We start from the raw sequence: 13,749 nt of genomic DNA, 5'->3' as shown, positions 1-13,749 counted from the left end.
TACATTTTAAATAATGATGGTCAAATATGGATACGCAATATTCGGTAATTATTTTGTTCAATAAAAAAATAAATAAATGAGACTTTTTAAACCAGCAGATGGGTTTTGTCCATATATTTGACCCAACGCTGAGCTACAACAGCCCATCATGTAACCGACTGTGAGGTGTAATGGGGTCGGACAGCGAGCAGATGTGTGTGTGATCGTCAGCAGCAGGTCTCCGTCGTTTCGGATGAAGGATCGAATAAAGCATCGCAGTTAAAGTCGACTTTAATGACCAGCTCTTCCTTTATTTTATTGCGCGGTCATGCATGTGTTCTGGAAACTCCAGGGCTTTCGCTGCTTCCAGAATGAAATTAAACTTTAACACCAGAGTCACATTAAAGGTGAAGCAATCCCACAATTCATTTAGCCTCAGCTCGAATGCAGCCATTTAGTGCGCGTGATATGATAATGACATCACTCTTAATAGCCATTAATAGTCATTTATTTACAATTATACTTACACGTGCACGCGCAGGAGAGAGAGAGAGATCAGTGCACAGCATTAAACACTGTACTGTGAAGTTCTGATGAGGATGCACTCTGATAAATGCGTACTTTAACCCAACGTTGGGTCAGAAATGGACAAAACCCAATGTTGTTGTTTATTTATTTCAATTCGATTTGCATTATGCTTTTAACTTAATGTTGAGTCAAATATTGAGTAACCCCTTTTATCAATTTAATTTAAATTAGGCGTTTTAACCCACCGTTGGTTCAAGTATGGACAAACCCAATGTTGGGTTTATTTTATTTCAATTTAATTTCAATACGCTTTCAACTCCAACGTTGGGTCAATAATGGACAAACCCCAATGTTGTAGTTTTTAAAATCTAATTTAAATGACACTTTTAATCCAACGTTGGGTCATAAATATGAACAAACCCCAATGTTGAGTTTATTATTCTATTATTATCAATTTAATTAAATTCACACTTTTTAAACCAACGTTGAGTCAAATATACAAACCCAAAACAATGCTTTGCTTATTTATTTATTTTATTTATTTTTAAATTGGATGAACTGCTCTTTTTAGTAGGTTTGTTCTTATATCTGAGGCATGCATGATTGAGTTTGGGCTGATGGAGCTGCAGCTGAGAGTGAAGGAAAGGGTTAAAGCGGAGGTGCATTAGAGATGCGTGCAGGAGCGGAGGGGAGGAGGCGCAGCACTGAGACATTGTCATGCAAACAGAGACCACCGCCTCGCCATTGTCTCCCGGACACCAACTTTATTATAAACACACACCGCGAGCCGCCCGGCGCTCAGAGCACCGGACACCGGGACCTGACACTCGCACAGCCGCCCGTCCGTCCACATGTACAAAATGGATTACTCGTATCTGAACACGTATGACTCGTGCATGGCGGCGATGGAGGCGAGCGCGTACGCGGACTTTAACTCCTGCAGCCAGAGCAACGGCTTCCAGTACAACCCGATCCGCTCCGGCTTCAGCTCCGGCCCGGCCTGCGCTCCGCTCGCCACCGCCAGCTGCACTCTGGGCGCGCTCAGGGAACACCAGCCTGCGCCCTACTCCACAGGTACACGCACACATATACACACTGTTGTTGGCTTGTTGTAACTCACTATTTAATGTATTAACTAACTAGATAATACAAATATTGTACATTGTTTGTTCACGTATTTATTCACATTTATTATTGTTAGTTATTAAAGTTGTTCATTGTTAGTTCATGCTTATGTTAGTATATGTTGAATTATGATCAATACACGCTGTAGTTCATGTCAGTAAATAGATTAACTAATGAAATCTAATTGTGAAGTGTGACAGTTTTTCAACTTTTTAAACCCAAATGTTTGGTTTGTCTATTTGACCCAATTATAACAACCGAACATTATTTTTAGAATGTGACAGCTTAATGAACCTGCAAGTGCCCGGTGTCAGTTTTTAAACACAGTCAAATACATATAGACAAACTTAACGTGGACAAATTCAACCGTTAAAAAAGTGTCTATTTAAATTCAAATTAAAAAATGATCCCAACGGTTGGAACATATTTGAACAAACCAAACCGTTAAGTTCGTTTTTTAAATATAATTTAAATCACTTTTTTTTAAATTAACGGTTGAATTTGTCCCAACGTTTGATGAAAACAACCCAGCGTTAATTTATTATTTAGACTGCTCTGATTTAGCTCTCACTCATAAAAATAAAGCTCCTGAGGGGATTTTCAAGATCTGTTCTCATTTCACTGTGAGATTGTGTGACTTGCGTGTGATTTTTGAAAACACGTTTTGTGCTGGATAGACGCGTTTACTAAATCAAATTATATACATATGAAACAGGTTTAAAACAAAATTATGGGTTGTTGTAACCCAGTGTTGGGTTAATTATGGAGAAACCCAACCGTTAAGTTAATACATGTATTTTAAGTGTAATTTAATTAAGCTACTACAACCTGGCTTTTTTTTAGAATATATAGATGTTGAACATCATCATAAAGCCGATAATTGTAAGCGTTATTAAATTAAAATGCATATGTAAACGAGATGCCCATTTCTTAGCGTTATCCTAAATATGAGTGACGGTCTAATTAAATTGTTATAGAATTTAAGGCGCAAATTAATTTAAAGTAATTAATTGAATTTGACGTCTTAAATAACTCAAATTAAACCCGTTTATTGGCTTTAATGAGAAACGGACGCATCTTGTCTTTATTATTTAGGAGAAACACATATTAACCTCTGAATAAATAGATTATGATATTTTTACCCAGTTCCTCAGTTAAACATACGATTTAATAATAATAAATTCTACTATCACTCATGATTTGAGGCGGTCTACAATATTAGGTTGTTTAATAATCCCGAGACTCTTCTGAATTCTCATTTTCTTAACTCTTGTAGTGGATTTTAGCCGCTGTAATTAAAATAGCAGTTTACAATGAAAATCAGTCTAGTAACTAATTAATATAGGATAATATAAAATCGCATGCAGTCTGTTATATGATAAACCACTAAAGGAATTACAGAATCACGCTACAGATATAACACTCTTCTTTTACTAAACTCTTTCTTTCTTTCTTTCTTTCTTTCTTTCTTTCTTAACTCAGTTAAACTTAAATGCACGACTTCTCAAGTATTCCAAAAGCATTATTAATTACAAACAAAATTAATTAAATAGCGATTATGATGCGTCAAAAGGAAAAAAAAATAATTAATTAATTACTAAAAAAATAAATAAATGCATACACAATTAAGAAAATCGATAAAAAGATTTTAGAAGAGGAAAGGAGAATAAATAATATACACAACAGTGCATACATTTTATTGACATAAACTCAAATATGGACCAACCCAACCAGTTTTAAAAGGCTTTTTGTAACCTAAATGTTCGGTTTGTCTATATTTGACCCATTTGGGCTAATACAGAAGTGTATATAAGAATATATTGGTGATTTCTCGCGCTCTCTCTCATTGAAGAAAAAAACTTCCAAATCTTGTCAATGAAATATAAGCAGTTTTAGAACATTTGTAATAAATAAAGGTGCTTAAAATGTCAATTTTTCTCTCTCTCTCTGAGTTTATTTGTGGTCCTTAGTTTTGATATAAAACAAGAACAAGCAAAATTGAGTATATGGTTGACAAGAAAAGCTCAAACTTTGTCAAAAGGTTTCACCAATATTGCTTTAACTTAAAAAGGATTGATTTCTGCTGGCTTATAATATTAACTAATTTATTATAATAAATAAATGACTTTTGGTTGCTGAGTTCGCTTATTATGAACTCACAGGAAAGCTAGACACATTTGAAGAACTTTAATCAATCAATGTAATTGTATGTAAAATAAATGATGATTGTTTAGAAATAAAATTGTAAGGTTTGTGTGAAGAGTTTATGTAATGAAGGTGAAAATATGTTGAATAATTGTGTTGAAAACTCTAATTCTCTCTCTTTTATTCATTTAGGGTTTATTTGTTTAAGGTATTAATGCCTAATGAGGTTATTGATCCACAAACAAGGAAATGTGTTTGTGAACTTAGAGGAGAATTGTGAACATTTGAAGAAGTTTAAGTGGAATAAATGCTGGTTGTTTAGAAATGTTGTTCGTGTGAAGAGTTTCTGAAATGAATGTGCAAATCTGTTCAATGATTGTGTATTTAATAATAACTATAATAAAAGTTGTTGTTTTCTCTGTGTGTGTGTGTCTGTGCAGTGCCGTATAAGTTCTTCTCGGATGCGTCGGGCCTGAATGAGAAGCGAAAGCAGCGTCGGATCCGCACCACATTCACCAGTTCCCAGCTGAAGGAGCTGGAGCGAGTGTTTGCTGAAACACACTATCCTGACATCTACACACGCGAGGAGCTGGCGCTCAAGATCGACCTGACGGAGGCACGCGTACAGGTGAGGCACACAAACACACACACGCACACACACAATCCATAAACAAGCACACACACACAGATATAAAGCGGAGACGAACACGCACACAGATATATAAAACAGAGACACACACGCCCATACATACACACACACACACACACACACAGAGATATAAATTAGAGACACACACACATATAAACCAGATACACACTCTCTCACACACACAAATACAAACCATGGATGAACATTCTGTTATTTCATGTTTGACCAATCAGAATCAAGTATTCCAGAGAGCCGTGTAATAATAAGCAATAACCACCGGCTGCATGTACAGTATCCTTTATTTAATATATATCAAAATGTTATGATTGATGAATCAGAATCAAGTCTTCCAGAGCACTGTGTAATAATATGCATTGACCACCAGCTGGATGTATATGATACCCTTATTTCATGTTTGACCAATCAGGATCGAGTATTCCAGAGAGCAGTTTAATAATATGCAAAAACCACAGGCTGAATATTCATAATGCCTTATTGCTTAACATGCCTCAGAATGATGTGATTGACCAATCAGAATCGAGTATTCCAGAGAGCTGTCTAATAATATGCAATAACCACCAGCTGGACCACATTATCTCTTATATCGTGATCAACCAATCAGAATAGATTTTCAAAGAGCCGTGTAATAATGTAGGATAACAACCAGCTGGATGTACAATATCCCTTATTTCATGTTTGACCAATCAGAATCAAGTATTCCACCGACTGGGTGTACATTATCCTTTATTTATATGTGGAGTATTCTAGAGAGCCGTGATTTAACACGAATTCCTGTCATTCCTCAGGTCTGGTTCCAGAACCGAAGGGCCAAATTCCGCAAGCAGGAGCGAGCGGCGAACTCTAAAGCGTCGAGCACTTCTGGCGGGAAGAAACCCAGCGATGTGCGCTCTTCATCTGAAGACGACGAGTCCAAAGAGTCGACCTGCAGCCCGACGCCTGACAGCACTGCCAACATGAGCAGCCCCGGGGCCCGCAGCAGCCTGAGCCCCAGCCCCGCCCCTGGCCCCGCCTCCACCTTCAGCCCTGCCTCCATCTCCCCCGCCCTGAAGAGCTCACCCTGGCCCAGCCTGGGCTCCGGGACCCCGGGGCCCGTGCACACACACACGCACACGCAGGAGCTGCTGAAGGCCTGGCAGCCGGCGGACAGTATGAGCGGACCCTTCGCCGGGGTCCTGTCCACCTTCCACAGGAAAAACAACACCATCAAGAGCAACCTCTTCTAGAGCCCCGCTGACTCTGGACTCGCTCACAGTCAAGACTCGTGCACACCGCTTCTATTATCGCTCGCGTTTATCGTCAGCGTTTATCGTCTGTGATTTTTCACTCGTTTATCGTCTTAGTTTGTCGCTCACATTTATCGTCAGCATTTGTTGCTCACGTTTATCGGCTGAGTTTGTCGTTCGCGTTTATCATCAGCGTTTGTCGTTATCGTTTATCATCAGCATTTGTTGCTTGCATGTATCGTCAACATTTGTCACTCACAATTATCGTCTGAGTTTGCTGCTCACTTTTATCATCAGCATTTGTCGCTCTCGTTTATCGTCAACATTTGTCGCTTATGTTTATCGTCTGAGTTTATCGTTTGCATTTATCATCAGCGTTTTCTGCGCTCGTTTATCGTCAACATTTGTCGCTCACGTTTATCATCTGCATTTGTCGCTCACGTTTATCGGCTGAGTTTGTCGTTCGCGTTTATCATCAGCGTTTGTCGCTCTAATTTATCGTCAACATTTGTCGCTCATGTTTATCGTCTGAGTTTGTGGTTCACGTTTATCATCAGCGTTTGCTGCTAACGTTTATTATCAAGGTATTGTCGCTCTCGTTTATCGTCAACATTTGTCGCTCATGTTTATCGTCTGAGTTTGTCATTCGCGTTTATCATCAGCGTTTGTCGTTATAGTTTATCGTCAGCATTTGTTGCTTGCATGTATCGTCAACATTTGTCACTCACAATTATCGGCTGAGTTTGCTGCTCACTTTTATCATCAGCATTTGTCGCTCTCGTTTATTGTCAACATTTGTCGCTCATGTTTATCGTCTGAGTTTATCGTTCGCGTTTATCATTAGTGTTTGCAGCTAACGTATATCATCAGCATTTGTCGCTCTCGTTTATCGTCAACATTTGTCGCTCATGTTTATCGTCTGAGTTTGTCGTTCGCGTTTATCATTAGTGTTTGCAGCTAACGTATATCATCAGCATTTGTCGCTCTCGTTTATCGTCAACATTTGTCACTCACGTTTATCGTCTGAGTTTGTCGTTCGCGTTTATCATTAGCATTTGCAGCTAACGTTTATCATCAGCATTTGTCGCTCTCATTTATTGTCAACATTTGTCGCTTATGTTTATCGTCTGAGTTTATCGTTTGCATTTATCATTAGCGTTTGCTGCTAACGTTTATCATCAGCATTTGTCGCTCTCATTTATTGTCAACATTTGTCGCTTATGTTTATCGTCTGAGTTTATCGTTTGCATTTATAATTAGCGTTTGCAGCTAACGTTTATCATCAGCATTTGTCGCTCTCGTTTATCGTCAACATTTGTCGCTCATGTTTATCGTCTGAGTTTGTCGTTCGCGTTTATCATCAGCGTTTGCAGCTAACGTTTATCATCAGCATTTGTCACTCTCGTTTATCGTCAACATTTGTCGCTCGCATTTATCATCTGAGTTTGTGGTTCGCGTTTAAAGTCTGAGTTTGCCACTCGCATTTATCGTCTGAGTTTGCCAGTTGCGTTTATCATGAGTATGTCACTCCTGTTTATTGTCAGCATTTTCACTCGCATTTATCTCCTGAGTTTTTCTTGCATTTATATTTTACTTGCGTTTATCGTCAGCATTTCCCCTGCATTTATCGTTAGCGTTTTAACTTGCGTTTGTCATCAGCGTTTTTCACTTGCCTTTATTGTCAGGGTTTTCCCTTTTTCTCTCGCATTAACTCGCATTTAGTTGGTCACTCACGTTTATAGGCACCGCTTGTTGCTTGCGTTTATTGTCTGAATCTTTCACTCACGTTTATTGTCAGCATTTGTCACTCGCGTCTATCTTCAGCCGTCAGTGATTTTTCACTGGTGAGTGAACATGCAAAATCACTTCCTCACTCTAGATGGTGCTTGATAAAAAAATACTTAATGAGAAATACCAATGCAATCTCGCAGCAATTCGTAACTTTAATCTTCAATAATATATGCTTTAATATGATGATATGTAAATATATATTAATTAATACACACAAACACCTGAGCTGCATCTGAAATCGAATACTAATCGAGTATATACGAATTCAGATGTACTACTTTATTTGAGTTTGACTTCATAACCGTCGTATGTTCTATATAGTATGAAAATTAATAGTAAGAGTGGGATTCGGATGTACTACATACGTCATTTGTCGTTATGACCTACCCATGTCAGTTGCGTTGCTTCACTCCTCGAATGCGCTCTTCAGAATCTCGCAGGAAATTGTAGGTTATTCGAGTACTTCTCGCCTACTGTTTTTTTTTCGAATACTATGAATTCATATACTATATATATTTTCGCATAATATGTAGTAGGGAAGAATATGATTTCAGATGCAGCCCTGGTCAAATGTTTGCAGAAAAAAGTTGCAAGCCATGGAAGATAGTTAAACAAAGCTCAGAACAAATTTCTGTGTGGTCGGCTAGAGCTTTTCGTGCTCGAACGCCACCATGTGGTGATTCAGTGTAACTTCACCAATGAACAAAAGCTGCAATCTCTTTGGTCGGACAGTTTTTAAGTGTCTTTTTTAATAAATGACAAATTTTATGTCCAGTGTTTTGTGCATTTGGTGTGCACGCTCACATTAGCACTCTTTGTTTAGTCGCGAGGTGTTAAACGTCAACGATAATCGCACAATAATAATTACGGTGTGCACGAGTTTTAAGAGTTCACTCAAGGACATCTGTTAATGCATTATTGTTATTATAATTACACCTCTTCTGGCAGACATTCAGTTAGAAGCAGGTTTACTGTAGATATACTGCCACCCAAAGGCAGAGTGCAGTAACTACACTTTGTGTCTTAAAGGGACAGTTCACCCAAAAATGTGAACCATTGATTACCATTGCAGGAAAATTAACGTCTACATTTGGTAGATGTGAATAAAATTAAAGTTTCTGAACAACATGATTTAAGGCAGAAACAAACAAACAGGATGCTCAGATTCATCTTAATGGTGCATTAACTGATGATCCCAGATCAGCTCTTACTGTACGCTGATGTGCTTTACTTACTGTCCTGTCGGCACTTCTGTTCAGTGTGTGTGTGTGTGTGTGCTTGAGAGATGTTTGTGTGTTTGCATGAATGTGTAAGAGAGAAATTGTGTGTTTGAGTGATTGTGTGTGTTTGTTAGTGTGAGTTTGAGTGTGTGATGCTTGTTTCTGTGTGTATTTGTGTCTATAAGAGAGAGAGCGAGAGTGTGTGTTTGTGTTTATTTGTGTTACGTGTGTGTGTGTGACCCCAGAAATAAGCATAGTTAAGCCACATGTAGTTAATTTATTAAAGAAAAAAAAAAAGAAAAAACGAAACAAAAACTGTTGGGATGGTCAGATGATTTTTTAAGCTAGGCTTTTATTGAGAAATATTTTGTAAATATTAATATAAATATGATGTAGGTTTTTTTTTATGTTTTCTGGCTCCAGTGCACGCCATTGTGTGTTTCCTGAATGATCTGCTGTATATAATAACCATTAAAGTCACTGAATAAAGACACGGAGAATCAATAAAGAGTGTCATTTGTATTTCATTTGTATCGAAAAACAAATCTATTTTGACAAAGAAAACATTTTAAATATAGTTATATATATATTTGTGAAACGTTTTTCACAAAAAAGGCAGAAAGTTTGCGTTGAAGACATCCTTACATGTAAATAAATGTATAGCAATATATATATACTCATCACATTATCATCGTGTTGTTACCAATATTTTCATGTTCTTCCACTAAATTTATTTGGAATTTCAGACATGATACGTATTTAGTCAACAGTTTAAAGAAGTATAAAAAAAAATCTGAGGACTTTTATTTTATTTATTCATTTATTTTAAGATATGACACTCAACAGGTGAACGTCAGAGTACATTTATTTACACGGTCCTAATAGTATGTAAGTTATCAGAGGGCTCTTATTATGACAGTGTTTAACAGGTGCGTTTAAGAGGACTTTTATTATCTGCAGATTGGAGTGTTATAATAAAAGTCCTAATTTTTCACCAGCTGATTGGAATGTTATAATAAAAGTCCTCCAAATTTCTAAACAATGTATTTGAAACTTCAGATCTGACCCACATTTAATAAGACTTAATTCAACAACATAAATACAATAAAAGTCTTCAAGAAAAAAAATCTTTATTATGACACTCAACAGGTGAACATCAGAGTACATTTATGTACACGGTCCTGATAGTATGTGAATTATCAGGGGACTCTTATTATGATAGTGTGTTTAGCAGGTGCGTTTTAGAGGGCTTTTATTTTTACAAGTTGATTGGAGTGTTACAGTAAAAGTCCTCTCATTTTTTACTTGCTGACTACACTGTCATAATAAGAGTCCTCTAATATTATGTTTCTATTATATATTTTTTTTCACTAAATTTATTTTGACATTTGATACATTTAATAAACCTTTTATAAATATATAAAATCAATATTGTCAATTAAATATAATAATTTGAAGACAATAAAAGTCCTGAGATAAAATAAAATCAGAGGACTTTTATTATTAAACTTAACAGGTGAACATCAGAGTACATTTAGTTACCAGTCCTGATGGTATGTGAATATTCAGGGAACTCTTATTATGATAGTGTTTAGCAGGTGCATTTTAGAGGACTTTTATTATTCACCTGTTGATTGGTGTTAAAAGTCCTCTACTTTTTTTACCTGCTGCCCACAAAAGTCTGGATTTTTACACCAGCTTATTGAAGTGTTATAACAAAAATTCTTTTATTATGACACTCCACAGGTGAAGGTCAGTGCACACTAACTTACACGGTCTTGATAGTATTTGAGTGTTTAGGGGACTCTTATTATGACTGTATTTAACGGGTGCATTTTAAAGGACTTTTATTATCTGCCGATTTGAGTGTTAAAATAAAAGTCCTTTATTTTATTCACCTGTTTACCATAGTTATATTGAGTCCTCCAATATTTAACCTGCTGACCAGAGCATACTAAATGTCCTCTGATATTTTACCAGCTGATTGGAGTGGTATAATAAAAGTCCTATTTTATTTTAGACTAAGTTAATTTGAAACTTCAGACATAAGATGTGCATTGCTATAAATCTATAAACTCACCATTGTCAATTAACTTAATAAAAAGAATAAAAGTCCTCAAGAAAATGATTTGAGGACTTTTATGTTGACACTCAACAGGTGAACATCAGAGTACATTTTGTTACACACTCCTGATACTATGTGAATTATCAGGGCACTCTTATTATTACAGTGTGTTAAGCGGCTGCATTTTAGAGGACTTTTATTTTTCACCTGTTGATTGAGGTGTCAAAACTCATCTAATTTTTTTCACCTGCTAACCACAAAAGCCCGGAGTTTTTGGCCTGCTGATTAGAGTGTTATAATAAAAGTCCTCAAAATTTTTAAACTAAATTTATTTGAAACTTTAGATTTGACACGCATTTATTAAGATAAAACAATTTGACAACATGAAGGCAATAAAAGTCCTATTATGACACTCAACAGGTGAACGTCCGAGTAAATTTATTTACACGGTCCTGATAGTATGTGAGTTATCAGAGGACTCTTATTATGACAGTGTTTAACAGGTGTGTTTAAGAGGACTTTTATTATCTGCCGATTGGAGTGTTATAATAAAAGTTCTAATTTTTCACCAGCTGATTGGAGTGTTATAATAAAAGTCCTCTAAATTTCTAAACAATGTATTTGAAACTTCAGATCTGACCCACATTTAATAAGACTTAATTCAACAACATGAAGACAATAAAAGTCTTCAAGAAAAAAAATCTTTATTATGACACTCAACAGGTGAACATCAGAGTACATTTATGTACACGGTCCTGATAGTATGTGAATTATCAGGGGACTCTTATTATGATAGTGTGCTTAGCAGGTGGGTTTTAGAAGGCTTTTATTTTTTACAAGTTGATTGGAGTGTTACAGTAAAAGTCCTCTCATTTTTTACTTGCTGACTACACTGTCATAATAAGAGTCCTCTAATATTATGTATCTATTACCAATTTTTTTGAAACCTCAGACGTTAGATACATTTAATAAACCTTTTATAAATTTATAAAATCACTATTGTCAATTAAATGTAATAAGTTGAAGGCACTAAAAGTTCTGAGATAAAATAAAATCAGATGACTTTTATTATTACACTCAACAGGTGAGCATCAGAGTACATTTAGTGACCAGTCCTGATAGTATGTGAATATTCAGGGAACTCTTATTATGATAGTGTGTTTAGCAGGTGCATTTTAGAGGACTTTTATTATTCACCTGTTGATTGGAGAGTTAAAATAAAAGTCCTCTATTTTTTTCACCTGCTGGCCACAAAAGTCTGGATTTTTACACCAGCTTATTGAAGTGTTATAACAAAAATTCCTCAGGAAAAAAAATCTGAGCACTTTTATTATGACACTCAACAGGTGAAGGTCAGAGTACACTAACTTACACGGTCTTGATAGTATGTGAGTGATCAGGGGACTCTTATTATGACTGTGTTTAACGGGTGCATTTTAAAGGACTTTTATTATCTGCCGATTTGAGTGTTAAAATAAAAGTCCTTTATTTTATTCACCTGTTTACCATAGTTATATTGAGTCCTCTAATATTTAACCTGCTGACCAGAGCATACTAAATGTCCTCTGATATTTTACCAGCTGATTGGAGTGGTATAATAAAAGTCCTATTTTATTTTAGACTAAATTAATTTGAAACTTCAGACATAAGATGTGCATTGCTATAAATCTATAAACTCACCATTGTCAATTAACTTAATAAAAAGAATAAAAGTCCTCAAGAAAATGATTTGAGGACTTTTATGTTGACACTCAACAGGTGAACATCAGAGAACATTTAGTTACACACTCCTGATACTATGTGAATTATCAGGGCACTCTTATTATTACAGTGTGTTAAGCGGCTGCATTTTAGAGGACTTTAATTTTTCACCTGTTGATTGAGGTGTCAAAACTCATCTAATTTTTTTTCACCTGCTAACCACAAAAGCCCGGAGTTTTTGGCCTGCTGATTGGAGTGTTATAATAAAAGTCCTAAAAGTTTTTTAACTAAATTTATTTGAAACTTCAGATTTGACACGCATTTATTAAGATAAAACAATCTGACAACATCAAGGTAATAAAAGAAAAAAAAAAACTCAGGACTTTTATTATGACACTCAACAGGTGAACGTCAGAGTACATTTATTTACAGTCCTGATAGTGTGTTATCAGGGGACTCATATGACAGTGCAGTGTTAAATTGCAGTGTTAAAATAAAAGTCCTATTTTAATTTTATTTTAGACTAAAGTTATATGAAAGTTCAGACATAAGATGTGCATTTCTATAAATCCATAAACTCACCATTGATGTTCACCTGTTGAGTGTCATAATAAAAGTTAAGTTAACTGACAGAGTACATTTAGTATTATACAGTCCTTATACTATGTGAATTATCAGAGGACTTTTATTATGATAGTGTGTATAGAGGACATTTATTATTCACCTTTGATTGGTGTTAAAATACAATTTGATTAATTTTAAAATTTAATTCAATTTTAATTTAATTTTTTTTCACCTGCTGCCCACAAAAGTCAGCCTTTTTCACCAGCTGATTGGAGTGTGACAAAAGTCCTCAAGAAAGATCAGAGGACTTGTATTATGACAATAAACAGGTGAACATCAGTGTACATTTATATACACCGTCCTGGCAGTATGTGAATTATCGGAGGACTCTTATTATGATAGTGTGTTTAGCAGGTGCATTTAGAGGACTTTTATTATTCACCTGTTGATTGGCATGTTATAATAAAAGTCCTCTGATTTTTCACAAGCTGGTTGGAGTGTTATAATAAAAGTCCTCTGATTTTTCACCAGCTCATTGGAGTGTTATAATAAAAGTCCTTTGATTTTTCACCAGCTGATTGGAGTGTTATAATAAAAGTCCTTTGATTTTTCACCAGCTGATTGGAGTGTTATAATAAAAGTCCTTTGATTTTTCACCAGCTGATTGGAGTGTTATAATAAAAGTCCTCTGATTTTTTTACACCAGCTTATTTGAGTGTTATAATAAAAGTCCTCTGA

At 35.8% G+C, this 13,749-nt stretch overlaps 1 protein-coding gene across 1 annotated transcript; it reads left to right on the top strand.

Moving 5' to 3' along the window:
- Nucleotides 1-1,232: 1,232 nt before the first annotated feature.
- On the top strand, nt 1,233-9,173 carry phox2a (paired like homeobox 2A). The gene is made up of 3 exons (XM_056474582.1): nt 1,233-1,581; nt 4,218-4,405; nt 5,233-9,173. The coding sequence occupies exons 1-3, from the start codon at nt 1,359-1,361 to the stop codon at nt 5,668-5,670; spliced, it is 849 nt and encodes a 282-aa protein (XP_056330557.1). The 5' UTR covers nt 1,233-1,358; the 3' UTR covers nt 5,671-9,173.
- The last annotated feature ends 4,576 nt before the right edge of the window (nt 9,174-13,749 follow it).

Source organism: Danio aesculapii, chromosome 15, assembly GCF_903798145.1.
Source record: "Danio aesculapii chromosome 15, fDanAes4.1, whole genome shotgun sequence".
NCBI lineage: Eukaryota > Metazoa > Chordata > Actinopteri > Cypriniformes > Danionidae > Danio > Danio aesculapii.
Note: the sequence above shows the minus strand (reverse complement) of the source record. Positions and strands in the feature narration are given on the sequence as shown.

Coding starts and splice junctions, on each gene's coding strand:
- phox2a (XM_056474582.1), top strand. CDS start 1,359: ATGTACAAAATGGATTACTCGTATCTGAACACGTATGACTCGTGCATG. Junction 1,582..4,217: donor GCCTGCGCCCTACTCCACAG/GTACACGCACAC, acceptor GTGTCTGTGCAG/TGCCGTATAAGTTCTTCTCG. Junction 4,406..5,232: donor TGACGGAGGCACGCGTACAG/GTGAGGCACACA, acceptor GTCATTCCTCAG/GTCTGGTTCCAGAACCGAAG.